Here is a 19,412-nt window from a genome sequence, read left to right as displayed (position 1 = left end):
GTCATCAGTTTAATAGATCCCACCTCCCCTCCCTACCCCCTCTCCCCAGGAGGCTTCAGTCCTGCCTCCAGGCCTGGGCCAACCTCTTTACTCACCCACCGTCCACCTGGCTATGGATGGTCTGGTCATTCTGGGCTCACCCTTGGTCTGGTCATTCCATCAGTCTCCTTGGCTGAACCCTGACCCCACCCATGCACTGAGCCTTGACCCCACTCCCTGTTTTAGTTTCTTCATAACCCTCAATCAGCCCCCCAGATGTACTTGTTTCACTGCTTATCTGTGTGTCATCTGTCTCCCCACTAGCACTCGGTGCCTTTGGAGCAGAGCCAGTCTTGTTCGGCACCGTCTCCCCAGCGCCCGGCCCTGTCTGGCTGGTAGACAGCGCTCCATCAAATGAGCTGACTGAGGTGCCTCCCATCCACTCATGAACACTGGGCTGTGGGCCCTAAACTCTGGGCGTCGGTACTCCAGATGGACAGGTAGGAGCAGAAGCCTGGGCCAGGCCAGGGCCGTGGCCTCCGGAAGGACCGGGGGCTGTGCTGGTGCTCGGCCTCAGGCCCGGCCGCGTCCCGGCCGCGTCCCGGCCGCGTCTCTTATGGATGCCGTGAGTGAGAGGGAGAAGGGAGAGGTCCTACGTGGCCAGAGGGTGCTTACTCATCCTTGGGTGCCATCCCTGGAGACCCTCGCACCCACGTCCTCGGGCTGCTGCTAGGCCTTTGGTACACGAGTGCCTCTAAGCCCCACCCACACCTACAGCTGGGCACACCCAGCATGGGGAGGTCCCGGATGGAACAGTTGAGGAAACCGCGGTGGGGGGGGGTGATATCACACAAGGGAGAAAACCCAGCAGGACATTCAGAAACCAAGACTGTCCAAGGCAGGCAGGCAGCCTGTATAGACTACCCTCCAACCTCGGCACGGGACACGGAGGCCCCTGGAAAGCCAGGGCTTGCCCAAGGCCTCACAGCAAGGGCAGCAGGGCTCAGGTGCCTGAGGTTCGAGGCCGAGCTTGTCCTTCATGCTGCAGCCCCAGTCTTTGACAAGAATGGTGTTTAGGTTGAACACCAGCTCTGAGCCAGGCTTTGGGCCGTGCCAAGTCCTGCTCGGGGCATTCTATCTGGCTGTGGCTGAGAGGGCTCATGAGAGGAAGGGGCTTCCTCTCTCCTGGTGTCATCAGGCAAGGCTCCCTGGAGAGGGTGCCTTGTGAATGGGTTCTGAATAACAAATGGGCTTTCCCCAGGGGGATCAGCAGAAGCGAACACGTGGGAAAGGGCAGCATGAGTGTGTGAGGTACCACATGGTTTAGTTTGATGTCCCGGAGCAGGACGAATGGATATGTTCTATGGGCACAGCCCCCCAACCCCACCCCACACCAGGCCTGATGAGAGGGTGGCGGATTTTGGCTCAGTATGAAGAACTTCACGATAGTCAGACCTGGTAATGAGCTTCCCGTCCCTGCAGATTGGTGAGCAGGGGCTGGTGTGGGTGAGTCCTGCCCAGATGGGGACTGAACTAGAGCCCCCTGCTGATGTCCGTTCTCAGAACCTGCAGCAGGGATCTCCAGACCCTCCCGAAGGCCGCTCCTCCAGCAGGCAACCTGCCACCCCCACCCTTATCCATTCCCCTGGGCGCAGCAGCGTTCTGATGGCTGGAATGGGGGAGAAGGAGATGAGGATGCAGGCAGAGAGCCTCTTCTTCCAGCAACCCCGGGTCCTGCCTGTGTATCTTCCACCCAGCCCAGTCTAAGGGACTTTAGTCCAAGCCTGACTTAAAAACAGGACGAAGACCCTGAGCAGGACTTTTCCCATATGCCACAGTCCGAGAGGCAGATGGGGGCCGCCCAGTCTTTCTCTAGGTGGCTTACGGAGAGCAGACTGAAGGGGAGCCTGAATGAGGGAAGCCTAGCAGGCCACCCCGTCCAAGCTGCTTCCAGAGGGCCTGGCTGTACGGGGGAGAAGCCCCAGGGTCTGAGGATGTCCTGTACCTTCTGAAAGAACTGAAACTCCCTCGCATCTGTCCCATGTTGTCAAGCATCCACCTCAGCCTGACCCGGATTCTTCCTGAGGTAATGGAGCTCCTGTTTCCGGAAGTTCTCTCCTCCAAGAGAATCTTAAAGTGGAAACCAAAGTGTCTTCCCCCCCCCCCCGGCTGCCCAGCACATCTGCATGGAGGCCAGGGGAGGGATGGGGTGACCTGTGATGGATCCAGGCTTCCAGGTCTGCCAGGCTGCTCAGGTGGAGATGGCAACAAAGAGAGGCTTTGTGCACGCACGCTCACACTCACACGCACCCGCACACGCCCCACACAAGCTCTTTCCAAGAACAGCTCTCCAAGCCCCGTTGCCAAGATAAAGGAGCCACTGGGCGGTCAGCCCCTAGGAGGAAATATCGCTCCTGCGGCCTTTGTTGTTCAAAGGGCTTTGCGAAATCTCCAGACTCCTCTTGGAACCGATCCCGGGCTGAGGTGGTGGTTTCCCCCCAGCTGGAGAGGTAGGCAAGGACTGCTCGGCCTCCCAGGCCTGGCAGGGGGAGGAGAGCCCCAAGGGGCCCAGCTTGGAGTCCTGAGCGGTAGGGCAGCTTTAATTGTTCACTTCCCTTCTTAGCTCCCTCAATTCCCACAAGCCTGGGGGTAGGCAGAGATCTCCCCATTTTATAGTGATAAAACAGAGGTTCAGAGAAGCCTACAGTTTACTAAACGTCCCCGCAGGGAATTAACGCTAGAAATGAAACTGACTTGGCTCCAGTCACAGACTTACCTCAGCCTTGGCCCCATTCTGAGCCCCAACTCTGACCTCTAATTGAGCTGTGACTTGCCCTAGACTGAGCCTGCCGCTGGCCTCAGCTGATCCCTGATCCCAGCTACACAGAGAGCTTTGACCCCGGCCCCTAACAGAACTGCAGCCTACCCCGAGGGATCCCTGATCCTAGCCTCAGATTGCCTCTCCTGTTTGCTGTAAGCCTCAGGAGGCCAGAGGCCTGTGCTTCTATTCACCCCTCTACTTTACATTTCTGTGTGTGACGACTCGAGTAATTTCTATTTTACCTCTTAGACTATATATAGGGCCAAGGGGCTGAGTCTGTCTTGTTTGCCAGCCCTTAGTATAGTAACAGCGATAAATAACAAGTATTTATTGAGCATTTACTAAATGTCAGGGTTTGTGCTAAGTGTTTTACAGATGCTATCTCATTTAACCCTCACAAAGAACCCTGAGGTGGGTGTTATCCTGAGTCCACTTTACAGATGGGGACACTGAGCCCCAAGGTCCCACTAGGAGGGGGGGTTATACAACTACAGGATGCTTTCAGTAGTCCCCTCATCCATCACGTTCGGTGGCCTGGTGAGGGCTGCAGGCAGAGAGGTGCAAAATCAAAGTGCGGGCCCCTTGTTTAAAAACTAAGGATTTCAGGATGGCAACTTCAGAACATTCTAGGGCTTGAGGGCTTGACCACAGGTCACACGCCCATGAAGACAGCCCTGACGGGGAGGCCGGAGTGTGAGGATGGACGTGTGGATGGGGGGACATGAGTGCCGGAGGAGCAGCTAGAGCCGAGGCGTTTGGGCACATCTTCCTCAGGCACGAGGCAGCGGTCACGGTCTTCGGGCTGGCGGCGCGGCCAGGGGAGTTGGTGCCACTCTCTGCGCGTTCACGGAGAAGAGCGCATGTCTGGGGGTGGGGTGAGTGTGTGGGGAACATCCAAGCAACAGACTGTGGGCCGCGTGTCCGAGGGCTCGTGTGGGAGTTGTGTCCACGAGTAGGGGAGAGACAGACACCCGGAAACTGTGGAGTCCGGTGCAGAAGTCAGCATGTCCCATGTGCGCGCGAGAGAGGATGTGTGTGTGTGTGGCTGTGAGGGAAAAGGTACGTGAGTAACTGTGAGTGTATGGGAGTGTGCGTGTGAGTGTATGCGTGTCCCCACCCACCCTCCTGGGCACGGGCCTGTGCTGCCTTCCCTATGGTGAGGGGGGCTCCCAGGTGAAGATGTCCCCCAGCCCCGCCCCCAGGCTTTGTGGGGCCAGAACCTCCCAGAGACATTCCAGCCTGCCATAGGGTGGGCAGAGCCACGGAGCTGCCTCCTGGGCTGCTGGGGTGATCCTGGGCCGGGCCGGTGGTGTCAGGTTCCCGGGGCTGCCAGGCCCTCCCTCTGCAGCCCTCTGAGGGCCTTTGTTGGAAGTTCAGACAAACTTGTCAGGGGGGCGGGCAGGAGGCCACCTCCTAATCGGCTTTCCCTGAAGGGAGAAGAGAATGAGAGACTGGGGGTGGAGGGGAGTGGCCCTCCAGTCCCCACAGCTCTGTGGGAAAGGGGGGGAGGGGCAGGCCTAGACCTACCGGCCCTAAAGGGGTCCATCCCCCACGACCTCTCAGAAGGTTCTCTGTCCCCTGGGCCCCTGAGGAACCAGACCCCTGGACTCAAAGAACACCGGGGCCAATGCCTAAGAAAAGCAGGATTTGGGGGGAAGTTCAGGGAACCCCCCCCCGCCCCTGCTGCCTTCTCATCTCACCCACCACTTGCTGTCCCCACACCTGCTACATGCCAGGCACTCAGGCCCCCGGCCTCCTCCAAGGCTTTCTCCTCTTTACCTCATCTGAGCCTCCCAGGAAGCAGGCTGGACAAGTTAATGATTCCCATTCAACAGAAGAGGATACTGAGGACCAGAGCGAGTCCTTAGTAAACAGCAAGCTGAGAGCGGCTTGTCCCGACTCCATAATAGAATCTTCTTTTCTTCATTGCATTTCCCTGAGGTCCCATCCTCAGAGTCATTCTGTTTGATCTCACGTAGTAACGAGGCTTCACTCGCCATGTCTCTCTGTGTCTCTGTTAACAACCACCGAGGTTCAGGGCGTGGATTCCGAGGTTAGCCAGGGTCACACCTTGGTTCACCTATTACTAGCTGCGTGGTCATGGGCGAGCATTTAACCTCTCTGTGCCTCAGTTTCCTCATCTATAAAATGGAGATAATAGTACCTACCATGTAGAGTTGTGTGAGGATTGCGGGACTGAATATTTGTCAAGTACCAGGCCCAGGGAAAGTGCTATGTAGTATCTGTTAAATTAAAGTCTAGGTCAGCAGTGCCGGGAGACGGCCCTCCTGAGCCCTGTACACTCCAACATCTTCCCTTGAATAAATAAAGGCTCCTCGACTGCCGCAAGCAAGGCCGGACTGGGTTCAGGCTCCTTTCCTCACACACACCCCCGCCCAAGGTCTCCATCTACCATGTGGCCAAACGAGCGACTCAGGAGCACCCTTGACCCTTCCCGAGCCTGTAGTCACCACAGTAATTCTACTTCCTAAATTTCTCACCAATCTGACCCTTCTCCCCTGCCCTCTCCTCCCAGCCCACATGGTCACCACCCTCCTCTCACCAGGACATGATGACAGCCTCCCCTCTGGTCTCCCAGCCTCCTCATGAACCACCATACTGCAAAGAGACGGGAGGGTGGGTTTACTAAAATGCAGTCTGATCGCCCCACTCCCCTGCTGGCGATAACTTCCAATGTCCCCCACGGCCCTTGGGCTGGAGTCCAAGCTCCCAGCTTCTCCTCCCATTCTCAGCCCCGGACTACCTCCCACCATCCTCAAGCCCCACCCAGACAGTCCCCTTGCTCCTCCAGGTTCAGGGCCTCACCCAGCCAGCTCGGTCCTGCAACGTTGTATGTGCCCCGCCTCTCCCAGGACCCCCTTCTCTCTTGCCCTCCTGGGGAACACTGGACCTAGGAAGCACAGCTCAAAAGTCTTTCTCCCAACGGGCCTTCCTGGCCTCCTCAGGCTGAGCTGGGGACCCTTCTTCTGTACTCCCAGAGCTCTCTATTTTTTGAACCCCAAATCACCCTGTGTCATAACTGTCTTGATCATGTTATCCTCCCTCGTTTCTATGTCCCCGGCCCCCAGCCCAGGGACAGGCATAGGGCAGATGCTGGTAAGCGTTGAGTGGATGAGTGATTCGAACTGCAGGATTGCCGGGGCACCTTCTACACCTGGGAATGTGTGTACTGTGGGGCCGAAGTACGGAGGACGCACAATGGCTCGGGTCAGGGAGGAAGCGCTGGGAGATTTGGGGCAGATATTTGATCTGCCAGCCTCTCCTAGGGAGGTAGGAAGGCAAGGTGAAGGGGGGTACCCCCTGCCCTAATCCTCAGCCACACTGGGGAGAGAGGAATGTGTCTCCTGGGGTCAGCAGCGACCGACCAGGGAAGTGGGGAGATCAGGGTCCTCCCCGTGGCCTGAGGCACCTGTCCTCTGGAAGCAGCAGGCAGCTCCCTGCACACCATTCACACTATTAGGACCTGCTGGGGTTCTACCAGGAAATCTCCGGAGGGGACTCTCACCATCCCCAAACCCCAGCCCTGGACTGCACTACAGGGGCCCTGTGCAGACACTCTGGAGCCCCAGGGAAGGGCAGTGAAAGCTGAGTAGGGAAGCTGGCCTGTCATCTTTTTCTTGAAATGCAGCAGAAATGCATAGACACACACACACACACTTAGAAATTCATGGCACAGGTTCTCAGACATACATATAGACTTATGGGCTATAATCACACACACACACACACACACACACACACACACACACACACACACACACTGCTCACCCCGAGCTGGAAGGACCTTCCTCAGTCTCGAATCCAGCCTGCCACCCATAGCAGGAATCCCTTCTTCTTTCTCTGCTTGTTCATCTCTGAGGACAAAGAGCTCACTCCCTCCAGAGGCCACCCATCCCACTGGAGAACAGCTCAGGCTTTAGGTCCAGATGTGCCTTCCTGTATCCCCCTTTGGTCCTGGCTCACTTGCTGTTTCCATGGAACCCCCTGCCTCTCTCCACCCTACAGACCCATCATCCCAGGCTACCCTGGATATTCCCTCGTGTCCCTGCCCCTGCCACTTGTGCTGGGGTCTAAGCAGCCCACGGAAGATGGAAGCCCCCATCCCGGTCCCTCTGTTCCCCACCACCGCAGCCACAGATTGGGAAGGGCCACGGAGAGAGCCACGAGGCCATCCCAGGAGTGGTTCAGCATGAGGCGTACCTGCCTCCCTCCCCCACTCCCACTGGCCACAGCCCTGGATAAGCGTAAGTAGACCTTGAGACGCTGCCCGCTCAGCCCACAGGAGGCATCTCTGGGAATGAACCTGGACCAAGGGCTGTGCTGCTGGATTCTTTTATTAGCCAAGAAGGACAAAGAACAGGTCACAACATCACAGGAAGTCAGACAGACGGACGGATCACAGGACAGAGTGTCATGCGGCACTACGCAGGAGGCAGGGCAGGGAGGGGGAAATTTGAGTCTTGTTTTTTTCAACTAACAGAATAAATAAATACGGTACACAGTGTTTTTGCCACGGCCTGGCACGACCTCTAAGCACAAATGGTCACAAAGCAGCTGGTGTGGAAAGCAGTCTGTCCAGCCTGCCAGCTGCAGAGTCGGGGTGGGGGCCCAGGCCCCTGGACCATGCTCTGGGGGAGTGAAGAAGCAGGGAAATGGAGACCTCAGATAGGAGGGAGAGGTGAGGAAGGAGGCTTTCCTGGAAGGAACAGTCAGAGATGGGTGAGCCAGCAGGTCTGGGGAAGGCCTCCATCTCAGAGACAAGGGGCCCACCCCAAGCCCACACCCTCGGGCTCCTGTAGGAGAGAGTATGCTCTCTTCTCTTCTCTAGCTGCTTTCAGGAACTCAGACTGGTCACCTAAACTAGGTTGACATCTGCCCCGGGGCCAGGGTTCATACACACTCTCCCTGCCTTCTCTAGGCTCGTGCAATTGGCTCCATTGGATGAGGAAGTGTTGACAAAGATCTGAGGGAAGCTGGCTGAACCTGAGGAGGGCCTGGCTCCAGCCACGACAGAGCATGGCTTCAGGTGAACTTGCCCCTCAGCAGGTCAGGGGAGGCTTCTGGAGGAGGTGATGAGGTCCAGAGCTGTTGGATTCCAAGGCCCAGTGACAGTCACCTGCATCCAGGGACTGTGAGAAGCGTCAGTGTCCGTGCCCGGTCTAGATAAGACTGTTTTCATTTCAGAAACAGACCTTCCTGGAACTGATCCCAGAAGACAAACCAAAAATCCCTTCTGTCTCCTAGAGTCTCCACCACCCTTCAGTCCTCCTGCCTAAGTCTCTTTTCTTCTGATGCTCCTGTGGCTGCTGGATTCACCTTCCAAATCCCAGATCCTAGACCCTGGTTCAACTGATCCCCACCCCCACCTGCCTGTCTTGCTGCTTGCCCAATCAGGATGAGGTCTTAACCTGGATTCAAGGCCCTCAGCCCCGCCTCGCATAAACCAGGGCCCCCTGCCCCACCGTCCACCTAGCCTCACTCTGTTGCCTTGTCCAAATAGCTTTCCTGGCCCAGGTTACCATCCCCCTCACTATTTTCCCATCCAAAGCCTTCTCCATCTGCCCCAGCTCAGATAGACAACCCACTCCCCCCACCGACTACCGTGCAAACCAATCCTACCTGGCACCAATAGACAGCCCCCTGCCCCTCTGCACCGGGAGAGGAGACACACCTTAGGAATCTGTACCCAGCTTTCCAGATGCAGTTTCTCTAAGCAGGGGGTGGAGGCTTCAGTGACGAGCCACAAAGGGTTGGGGATCGTGACTCGGAATCTGTGCATGCCATTCCCCTCCGCTCACCCTGAGCCCGACACTAGGTGAAGGCACAGCGAAGGGGCAGCCACAGAAGCTGGCACTGGAACACAAGAAAATCAGGATCAAATCCAGATTTTCTCAACTAGAAGGGACCCATTCTATGTATTGGGAAACTGAGGCCCAGAGACTGGCAGTGCCCACGCAGAGGCTTGTACGTGCACCACTCCTTGGTCCACAGCAAGGTAACAGTAATTTTCCAACTTATCCATTGTATTTTTGAAAGCCTTTTTGTTGTTGTTGTTCATTTAACTAAAAACTTCTGCCCTGCAAGGGCTGTGAGCACTGACATGCAGAAGGTTACAGCTCGACAGGACAGGATGTTACAGGCCATCTCATCCAGATCCGGAACACAGGCCGGAGAGGCTACAGGCCGACTCAAGGCCACACCGCTTGGAAGGGGCTTTGCCGAGCTGGGTTCCTGGCCACGAAGAGGAGCACACCGCTCCGTGTCAGCGACCAGCTGGACACAAGCCCTTGCTGCAACAAGGGCCCAGCGGGGGCGGAGACTGCACACTGCTGTGCTGTTTGCACCTACTGGGATCAGAAGTTAGAATTCTGCCTTCCTCCCCGGCTCAGACAGAGCCCTGCGATGGACTTTAACTGCTAAACCTGGAGCCAGGCGGTGGGAGAGGAGAACCTGCCCCCGTTCCTCTGGAGAGACCTCTCTCTGAGAGCACCTCTCCCCCGCTGCCTCCCTCAGCCAGAGAAGTCTCACCGGAGAGATCTGGAGCCCTGTGGGCAGTCTGGCTGGACGCCGGCAGCAGGCCTCTTCCTGGAGCTCTTACAGGCAGGGATGCTGCCCTTTTGTTGCCTGCCTCAGCCTGACTCCTGCCTCCACTCCCCTCCTCCTCGATCTTGGGAATAGGGCCTCAAGGCTGAGAGAAGAGAGAAGAGAAGGTGACCACTTCTAGATGCCGGGCCTGAGGGAGGGCAGCGAAGGGGGCCAGTGCCAGCCCCTGCCGGCAGCTCCAGGGGCAGCAGGGTCTCCAGCTGGGGCCTTCCCACCTCCACTCGGGAGGAAAGGAACAGCAGCCTAGAGAGGGCCCATGCAGGGAGGAGATGGGCGGGTGGGAAGAAGCAAGAGGAGAGGAACAGGAAGAAGCAAAATTACTAAGACTAAAAAGTCACAATCCCAAACAAAACAAAGTCTGGGGACTGACGACACCACACGGCCAGCACCAAAGAAAGAAAGCAGGAGTGGGGAGAAGAGACATGGGCAAAGGTCCAGAGCGGGGAAGCTGGAAGCTGGGAGAGCGGGGTAGGCAACAGGACAGAGGCAGGTCAGGGAAGAAGGACAGGGAGGAGAGAGACAGAGAGAAGAGAGCCAGAGAGCGATGTGGACCCCGGAGGTGAAGGCAAGGGCTACAGGGGGCCTGGGGCAGGCGGGGGCCTGAAAATATAGCTTTATGTATTTATATTTATATCTCACATTCCACACATCGACTTACTAGGGGGCAGAGGGGAGGGAGGGCAGGCAGGGAGGAGGCCGTGCTGGGGTGAGGATCTAGCCACTGAGGGCCTCACTCCCCTGCAGAAGGCCGCAGGCACCCGGGCCTCACCTCTCCCACCCCCATTTGGCCTCCATGGGATCCAAGCAGGGCCATGCAGAGGGTGTGCAAGTGTGGGCTTCACCTAGGGCTGGGACTTGGGGAGGAGGACAGGGAGCAGGACTCCAAGGCCACAGGATCCCTGGGCTCATAGAGTTGACTCCTTGCAAGCCATCTGGGGATAACCCTGGGGCTGGGAGGGGGCACCCAAGACCCCTGGCTGGGTTGGAGGCCAGCAGTCAGTTGGGCAGCGTGTCGAGTCCCAGAGAGGCCGCGTGCTGCTTGGCCCGAAGCCGCAGGTTCTCGATGCTCGTGGTTTTACTGTTCAGGGCAGCCGAGGCAGGTGCCAGGCCTGCTGGGGGCGCGGGCAGCAGGGGGGACCCCCACACGCCCTGGTGCGCAGCCGCGGCGGCTGACAGGGACTGGTAGTAGGACTGGCAGTGCAGTGAGCCCAGTGGGGCCATGTTGACGCCCAGGTAGGGCACGGCGGCAGCAGCCGCAGCGGCGGCAGGGGCCGGGCCCCCCACTTCGAAGGATGAGTAATGCACTAGGTTGTTGGTGGCCGCCATGTGCTGGCGGAACTGCTCCTGCAGACGGAAGAGGCTCAGCGGAGATGAGGAGTAAGAGTGGGAGGGGCCCAGGAGGCCGCCCCCGGGGGCTGCAGGAGCCAGGGCCAGGCTGCCTGGGGAATCTGCAAGCAGAGAAACCGAGAACCAAGGACTCAGGACAAGGACAGAGGTCGGCCAGGAGAGGCTCCCTCAGTCTCCCCACCCCCTCGGCACTGCAGACATGACAGGTGTTGGCTAAGACCATATCCACTCATCTCAGCCAAAGCACCTTCTGAAGCATCCCTCAGGATCCCGGGAGGGAGGGACCCAGGCTTTGGGGGGGGGGCAGGGACCCTGCCAAGGCCCCCATGTCTGACTTCTTGGGGATACTCCTTTTCTTTTCAGGGACTGTCACCTCCCCTTCCCCTCTCCTGTCTATGGCTCCTCCACCCACCAGCTCTCTGCCTGGGCTCAGGTTTGTGTCTGAGACAGGCCTCATGCCACAGCTCTGGTCCTTCAAAACCGTGGCTCTGAGTGCCACCTGTGAGAATCCCTGGTATCAATGTGGTATTCACCCATAGGCACTAGTATGTCTGTGCTGGTTGTTAAAATATCATCATATTTCCATGGTTGATTAATAGCTTTTGCCCTGAGCTCCTCAAGTCCCCTCCCCTGCCACCCAATCCCGCCCCAGAACCCCCAAGACCTTCCCAGGATTCAGCAACTGAAGAGTGAGGACCTGGCACAGGCCTGCTAGGCCCGCTCCTTGCTCACGGGGCACGCCCTAGTGCCATGTGTTGAAAGCTGACTCCCCCGCTGCTCTGACCCACCTCACTACCCAGGCCCCTGTCCTGCCGGATCTGGCCGTTCTCCCTGGGCTGGGCCCCCACCTCCCCCACAGCCCCTGCCAAGCCTCACCTGCCTTGGGGCTGCCCCTCTTGCAGCCCAGTCCCTTGCTCTCAGCCCCAGGGCTCTTCTCAGCTTTGGGATCCTCGGCCCCTGTCCGGGGACCCTCCTCCTGGTCTGGCTGGTCCTCAGGGGCCGACTCACTAGCCGACTGCTCAGACAGGCTCAGGTGAAGCTCAGCGGGACGGTCACCACTTTGCAGGCTTGGGGGCTGTTCAGTCTCCAGCTGGGTGTCTGGGGTTGGGGCCTCTGTCTTGCCCTCCCCGTGGGAGCCCTCGGCCTCCTTCTGCTTCTGGAGCTGCTCTTTCTGCAGGCTGCGCTGTTTCTTCCGGAACTTGGCCCTCCGGTTCTTGAACCACACCTGGGGATGGAAGAGGCACTGTGGGCTGTGGCGCTGGGCACTCTGGGAGGGGAGGTGCACAATAACATTGCTCCCCGCACCTCCCAGGAAACACGCGCCCTCAATCCCTTCCAAAACTCCCCCGCTGTCACTGCAGGCAGTCATGGAGACAGCAGTTCCACTGGCACTCGGGGATGAAAATGCCGGCTCCGGGCCAGTGGGAAGCCAGACTGATGATGTGGCCTGTCTGCAAGGTCTCCTTAGAGGAAAACGGGGCCCTACCTGCACCCGGGCCTCAGGCAGGTTGGTGCACATGGCCAGCCTCTCACGCATCACCACATCCGGGTAGTGGGTCTTCTGGAAGGTCTTTTCCAGGGCCTCGAGCTGCTGAGCGGTGAAAGCCGTGCGGCTGCGGCGCTGTTTGCGGTGCTGCGAGCCATAGCGGGCCTCCAAGATGATGTCTTGAAATGTACAGCCGTTGGAGGGCAAGGAGAGGGGGCCCATTTAATTATGGGAAATAGGTTTTGAATCTTACTTTGCTCTGACCCACTGTGGACAGCCGGGCCCTTGCAGAGCCGGGTCCTGGCCCTCTCCCCTAGGAAATCAACCATCTTCTCTCCATATGGCTGGAGTTTCAAGATCTCCCCACACCCACATTCGCTATAAGGACCACAGAAATCTAACTCATCCCCATGAAGAGCTGTCAGGAATGATCGAGAGGGATCCTCCTCATTTGGTTTGGTGGTGGGTGGGGAGGTAGGTGGACATTGCTCTAAGATCCTGAAAGTCCTAGGATGCTGTGAGTATAATATTCTAAGGCTACATGATGCTAGGGTTCTACTAAGGTTCACACAGGCTCTACTATCCCAGGACCGTTAGATTCTGGATACCAACCAGCAGAACACTGGCCCTGACTATGCGGAGCCAGCAGGCAGCTGGGACGTATGTGCAAAGTCTAGTTAGGGGAGGTCTGACCAGTAGACGTAATTCGCTGTACTTGATTCTATGTTCTCCGGGTATGACTCTCGTTATTCCAGTTGGCCTATGAGTCTCTGAGAGCAGGATCTGAGGCTCCTGCTTTCATGTCTCCTCAACAGAAAACCTGGCTCTGGCAGGGCCCTCAGAGCACAGGAAAGTTTTTGCATCTAGTGTTGACTCTTTTGGCCACTTCCTCAAGGAAGGACAAAAAGACTAAGTTCTAACCACCGCAGGTTTGGAGGGGAGACAGAGCTGGCGGACCACTGCTTCTATTGTCCTGTCCACACGCTGGTAATATGACAACGACTCAGGGGCCGCCTGGGTGGCTCAGTCAGTTAAGCATCTGCCTTGGACTCAGGTCATGATCTCAGGGTCCTGGGATTGAGCCCCATGTTGGGCTCCCTGCTCAGTGGGGAGCCTGCTTCTCCCTCTGCCTCTGCCCCACCCCCACTCATGCTCAATCTCTCTCAAATAAATTAATAAAATCTTTAAAAAAGAGAGAGAGAGAGAAAGAGAAGAAAGAAAGAAAGAAAGAAAGAAAGAAAGAAAGAGAAAGAAATAAAACTCAGGATAGAGGTCTGCCTACGGCTGGGGTCTAGGATCCAGCCCTTCTGCTTTGCTAGACCCAGGTGGAGGGACAGGAACCTCTCTCCCCTGCCTCCCATNAAATAAAATCTTTAAAAAAGAGAGAGAGAGAGAAAGAGAAGAAAGAAAGAAAGAAAGAAAGAGAAAGAAATAAAACTCAGGATAGAGGTCTGCCTACGGCTGGTGTCTAGGATCCAGCCCTTCTGCTTTGCTAGACCCAGGTGGAGGGACAGGAACCTCTCTCCCCTGCCTCCCATTGCCCATAAATGGATCCTGGGCTGCCTGCATTGAAGAGAACCCGAGCTGTGTCAGGCTCTGATGGGGCTGCCAGAGTCCTTCTCCTGTACCCCAGGGCCTGGGGAGTCATCCACAACACTCAAAATGGGGAAGGAGGCAACTGGGTATCCAGAAAGGTTCAGACTTTGGGTTGCTCCTTCAGCTTCAAGAGAGAGCCCTGAACCTCTCGCAAGTTGGCACTAATCCCAGCCTGGACTGAGCTCATTCTGGTTACCTGGGGACTGGGGACCCCTCAGTCAGCTGAACCCTGGTTGAGGGAGCAAAGTTCAGCATCCTGCTATTGGCCCCAGGGACCATAAGGGGAGGCCAGGCTGTCTGTACTGTCAGCAGAACTTCCTGCCAGAAAGTGAGGCCTCCAAACGAAGGCCCACCCGGATCTCCTGTCCCTCCTTATGGAGAATTGGAGAATTGGGGTAGAGTGCTAATAACTATTCTAGTTCCTCTACCCCCTCCAGCGGAGGGGAGCCCCCTCCCTGATTCCTCTCTGGACACAGTGAGAAGCTGATGTCACCACCAGGTTGGACACAGGAATTCACTCCAAACCAGGGAAGCAGCCAGAGCCGGGATAGGACTGTACCCACACCCCATACTGGAGACTTGTGCCCCGCACTGGTCTGGAGAAGGTAACAGGGGCTCCGTTCTATCCACGGAGCCCTGCCCCAAGGCCTGGCAGGCTCTGGAGGAGTGGGAATGGCTGCCTCACCCTCCCTTCCGGGCCCGCAGCTCTCCCAGGCAGGGTCCTCATATCTCATCCCTTCTCTGTGCCTTTGCTCAAGCGGTGGCCTCACCAGTCGTTCCTTTCTAAGGCCTGGCTCCTGCCCCACAGCCTGCAGGAAGTCCTCCCTGACTACACCAGCCGCCGCTGCTCTGAGCTGCCCCACCACTGATCCTCGCCACACTCTTGCCATATTCTCCCAGGCGCCTCGGAGCACCGGATCTCCCTGGGGGTGCTCTCAAGCCCTCTGAGTACTGCCTGGCACAGCCTTGGGCCCACATGGGCTCACCAGCTGCTCAAGGTTTGGCCTGGGTGGCAACCCTTCCCAGGGATCAGGCCCTTGGCCTATGCTGTCACACCTTCTCACAGCCAGTGAGAGGCTGCAGGGCAGGGGCAACGTTCCATTGAAGGTGGAGGGGGACACAAGCCTGCAGCTCCCTCGTGCCCACTTACTTGCGACTTGAGTTAATAATGACTTCTGAACACATCCCAGTCTCTGCCGAATACTTTGCGTACGTTACCTCAAATAACTTCCCAGCCAGCCTATTGTCCCCCTCTTTATAAGGGGAGACGCAGGCTCAGAGAGGCCAGATGAATGGGCAAATCTGCAGTGACCACGGATCCGGGACATCAAAGCTTCTGTTTTTAGCCATCACGTCATGTTCCAACCCCCCAGCCCCAGCCCCACCTAGATTTAACCTCTCTGAGCCTCAGTCTCCTTGTCCATAAAATGGAGATAATAACCTCTCTTCATCGGCCTTGAATACTTTGATGCACAGAGAAAGCCTCACACAGCACCCGGCACATGTCGGCATTCAAAACTTGACGTGACTCCCTGGGCCTGAAATACCCCCCTGGACACTCCGGCCCTCTCGCGGCTCCTTCCCAGCTCCAGTCTTCGCGGCGGCTCCCTCGCCCTCCTACCTCAGCCTTCATCTGTGAGAGAGGCTACTCGCAGCCCCGCGCACAGGGTTGTGAAGGGGCTCTGAAGGCTTAGGGCGACTCCAGTGCCCAGCACCGTGCCGGCTGACAAGGAATGCTCTGGATGGTCATGCAGAGATTCTGAATCGACACCTCTCTGTGCTGCTGAGTGACCTGGGACTTCCAGAGCCTCCCAGAGTAAACCGGCCCAGGGCTCCCTCCGTCCTATCGGGCACTCCCAGAGCCTCCCCACCCAGACCTCTCCTCCATCGCCAGCCCCCACCGTTCTGTCGCCAGAGTCCCATCCCCAGGGCCCTTACCAGCCAGGCGCTCGGCCAGCGTCAGTGCGTGCACCGAGGGCCGGTAGTCCGGGGCGTGCTGGGCCTGCTGGGCTGCCTGCTGGTGCAGGTTGTACATGGCACTGAGAGAGTTCATGGCGTGCAGCGAGTAGCCGTTCACCCCGTAGTGCTGCATCGCGGCCTGCGCCTGCAGACCGGGAAGGAGGAGAGGGGATGTGAAAGGGTATCGCACTCTGCCCTGGGGAAGACACCACCCCGGCCCAGATCTGGGATGCCCGCCTCACTCCTGAGAGCTTCTGCCCCTCCGTCGGAAAGCACCCTACTCTGGGCTCTGGCGTCAGACTGCCTGGGCCAGAATCTTAACTGCCACTCAAGAGCTTTGTGACTTTGGGCAAGTCACTTCACTTCTCTGACCCTCAGTTTCTCCCTCTGCAAAATGGGGCAAATCATAGGACTTAACACAGGCGATTGTTGTAAGGATTAAGAGCAGCGTTTACCATGGGGCCTGGCACATAGCGTGTGCTAAGGACCGTTAGTCATTGTCATTTATCAGCCCATTGCTGCTTTCTGAAGCCATGTCTGCACTTAGTCACCCAGGCGCTTTCTTTTCCTTTTTTTCTTTTTTTAAGATTTTATTTCTTTGACAGCCAGAGACACAAAGAGAGAGGGAACACAAGCAGGGGGAGTGGGAAAGGGAGAAGCAGGCTTCCCGCTGAGCAGGGAGCCCAATGCTCAATCCCACGACCTTGGGATCATGACTTGAGCCGAAGGCAGGCGCTTAATGACGGAGCCACCCAGGTGTCCCCACCCAGGCACTTTCTTATTTGTACCTTCATGGATGCACTGACACACCAATTCATTCAACAAACACCCATTGAGGCTCCCATGGGGCCAAGTCCAGAGCTGCACTGGGGACGCTGAGGCATTTGCTCTGACGAGATCACCGATTAGACCTTCACATGCCGCACAGACGTAAGAACACTTATTGTTACGACCCTTACGTATTCACTACCATTACCTCCCTCTGTCTACCATTTCCCCAAGAGCAACCAACCCCATTTACAGAGGGGTCTACTAAGGCCTGGCAAAGAGCAGGGACACCCAGCCACTCCAGGGCCCAGCCTGCCCCCACTGCTTCAGCGTCATTCTTTGGTGGCCGAGTTACCATCCCTCCTACTGAGATGGCCCAGCTCCGCACGAGGTCCTATCAGCCCCAGGTCTCCTCTGGACCCTCACGGTCCGCATCTGACTGCCCGCCCCGGGTCAACCTGAAATGGCGTTTTTGGAAGGCCGTTGTTGGATGTCGCAGGCTCCCAAGACACACAGGTGCTTCCTGTTTCCCGGGTGTGGTGTGGAGGGCAAGGGGGAGGGCTGGGGCAACAGCAGGTCCATTTGGTAAGAGGAAGAGCCGGCCCAGGGGTCTCGGCTCCCCACCCTCTCTGAAGGAGCCGCTCAGGCTACACGGAACCAAACCTCCGCGGAGGCCCGCGCGAGCTGAGGCATGAAGAAGCTTGGTGTGCCTGTGGACCGAAAGAAAGCCAGGGCAGCACGGAGCACGGAGAGGGAGGGAGCAAGTGAAGGGGATGCGGCTGGAGGGAGAGGAGAGGCCAGACTCCAGAGGGCTTCAGGGACCCATTGTAAAGAGTTTGAATTTTATCCCCACGTAATGGGAGACTCCTAGAGGGTCTTGAATAAAGAGTAAGGTGATACAATCTGTCATGAAAAGCTCACTTTGGCTGCAGAGAAAAGAACAGACTGCAGAGGGTCAGGAAGAAAAGCGGAGAGACCAGGTCACCGCAGAAGGCCAGGCCAGCAACCAAGGCCTTCCGCTCTGCGGTGGGGGGGAGGTGGCCAGACGTGCGCAGATTCACGACATATTTTGAAGACCCCACATGACTGCTGAGGGGTTAGCTGTAAGATGTGAGGAAAAGAGGTCATAAAAGGATGACTCGGGGCACCTGTCTGGCTCAGTTGGTAGGGCATGTGACTCTTCATCTCAGGGTTGTGAGTTCAAGCCCCACGTTAGGTGTCGAACCTACGTGAAAAAAAAAAAGTGGGGGGGAGCTTGGGGGTTTCAGTCAGTTAAGCATCAGCTTTCAGCTCAGGTCATGATCTCAGGGTCCTGAGATCAAGACCCCTGAGTCAGGCTCCCTGCCCAGCGGGGAGTCTGCTTCTCCCTCTGCCTCTTCTCCCCACTCATGCGCTCTCTCTCGCTCTCTCTCTCTCTCTCAAATAAATAAATAAATAAATATATTTTAAAAAAAAAGGATGACTCAAATTTTTGGCCTGAGCAATTGAGTGAAGGCAGATCTTTTCCTGAGTCAGGAGCATTGAGGGAGAAGGGGGTCTGGGGAGGAGGCAATAGAAATCAAGGTTTTGGGGGGGACATGCTAAGTGTGAAATACGGATCTGACTTCCAAGAAAGGGTATTGAATTGGCAATTGGATATACAAGTCAGGAGCTGAGGGCTGGATCTATAGATTTCTGAGTCAACACTCACACATAACACCTACCAACAACATTTACTTACAGAGGCCCACTCTGTGCACTATAAACATGACCCCAAGGGCAGAGATCTAAGAGAAAAGAAGGATAGACATGACAACATAGTGTTTAAACACTGTAGAGTAGAATATACCATAAACAAGCTAAAAGGCAAACAACAAACCTGGAGAAATCTTTACCATACATATGACAGAGCAAAATCGATTTTAAAAAAAAGCACAAGTAAAAATAAGAGAATGTCCATAATATATAAAGAGTTCTTCTTCTCTCAAAACAAAGATGGTCACCTTAATAAAAGACAGCAAAGTGAAGAGACAACTTATTAGGAAAAACACGAATGGCCATCTGACTATGACAACAAGCTCAGCCTTCCTTGTAACCAAAGAAATAAAAGTAGAAACAATAAGATACAATTTTTTCACCAATCAGATTAGCAAATGTGAAAAAAACATATTACCCAGGGTTATCTAGAGGAGTAGGAAATGGTCCTTCTCCTACTTTGCTGACAAAAGAGCTTTAGTTCTTGCATCAGAAGCCTTTAGAAAGAACATCGTTTGACTCAACGATTCCATTTCCAGAAACATATCCTTCAAATATGCAGAGATGTGTGTACAGGAATGTTTATCACAGCTCTGCTTATGATGGCGAACAACTGGAAACCTCACTGTCCATCGAGAGAGGTTGGTTCAGTAAATGAGGGGACAGTCATGCCCGCAGTGGAATACCGTGCCACAGTTTGAAACAATGATGTGTGTCTGTACGTGCTGATGCACACAATATATTGTTGAGTGGAAGAAATAGGTAACAGTATGCATGATATGATCCCATTTTTGTAATGTATGTATAAATATGCATAGAAAAGAAGTCTGGAAGGTTATACCCTGAAATGTTAACAGAGGTTATCTCTGGGAGATAGCAGATGGGATTACTGGTGATTTTCACATTTATATCCTTTCTTTCTTTCCCTTTTTGAGGGTGGGGATGGGGACGGTGATCCATATGTTCCCGTGGATGTGGGGATGGAGCCAGGCCCCAAAAGGGGTCACAAGCTCCAGGTGGGGAAGAGGGAACAGAGTTTAGACGTAATTTTATCCATCCCCTTCCCCCACCCCTGCAGGGCTTTGTTGCTTTAATACT

The 19,412-nt window shown here is 56.1% G+C and overlaps 1 protein-coding gene and 1 long non-coding RNA gene across 4 annotated transcripts; both read right to left on the bottom strand.

Moving 5' to 3' along the window:
- Positions 1 to 3,161: 3,161 nt before the first annotated feature.
- Positions 3,162 to 7,149, bottom strand: LOC109489669. 2 transcript variants are annotated; one of them, XR_002142729.1, is made up of 4 exons: positions 6,590 to 7,149; positions 5,364 to 5,419; positions 4,580 to 4,814; positions 3,162 to 3,845 (listed from the first exon to the last, which is right to left on the bottom strand). It is a non-coding gene; the product is annotated as an uncharacterized LOC109489669 (long non-coding RNA). The 2 variants fall into 2 exon arrangements; XR_002142728.1 differs by having other exon boundaries at positions 7,076 to 7,149.
- A 2,429-nt stretch (positions 7,150 to 9,578) lies between these two features.
- Positions 9,579 to 15,954, bottom strand: DMBX1 (diencephalon/mesencephalon homeobox 1). 2 transcript variants are annotated; one of them, XM_002919464.4, is made up of 4 exons: positions 15,792 to 15,954; positions 12,258 to 12,436; positions 11,648 to 11,996; positions 9,579 to 10,872 (listed from the first exon to the last, which is right to left on the bottom strand). In XM_002919464.4, the coding sequence occupies exons 1-4, from the start codon at positions 15,943 to 15,945 to the stop codon at positions 10,421 to 10,423; spliced, it is 1,134 nt and encodes a 377-aa protein (XP_002919510.2). In that variant the 5' UTR covers positions 15,946 to 15,954; the 3' UTR covers positions 9,579 to 10,420. The 2 variants fall into 2 exon arrangements, with proteins under 2 accessions (XP_002919510.2, XP_002919511.2); XM_002919465.3 differs by having other exon boundaries at positions 12,258 to 12,453; positions 15,794 to 15,945.
- Positions 15,955 to 19,412: the final 3,458 nt, after the last annotated feature.

This window comes from Ailuropoda melanoleuca, chromosome 2 (genome assembly GCF_002007445.2).
Source record: "Ailuropoda melanoleuca isolate Jingjing chromosome 2, ASM200744v2, whole genome shotgun sequence".
In the NCBI taxonomy this organism is placed as follows: Eukaryota; Metazoa; Chordata; class Mammalia; order Carnivora; family Ursidae; genus Ailuropoda; species Ailuropoda melanoleuca.
The sequence above is the reverse complement of the archived record's forward strand: the minus strand, read 5'-3'. Positions and strand labels throughout refer to the sequence as shown.

Excerpts from the sequence above, each read along its gene's own strand:
- DMBX1 (XM_002919465.3), bottom strand. The coding sequence starts at position 15,945 with ATGCAGCACTACGGGGTGAACGGCTACTCGCTGCACGCCATGAACTCT. Across the intron at positions 12,454-15,793 it reads ACGCTGGCCGAGCGCCTGGC|CGGCTGTACATTTCAAGACA; the intron begins TGGTAAGGGCCC and ends CTTGCCCTCCAA. Across the intron at positions 10,873-11,647 it reads GAGGGGCAGCCCCAAGGCAG|ATTCCCCAGGCAGCCTGGCC; the intron begins GTGAGGCTTGGC and ends CTCTGCTTGCAG.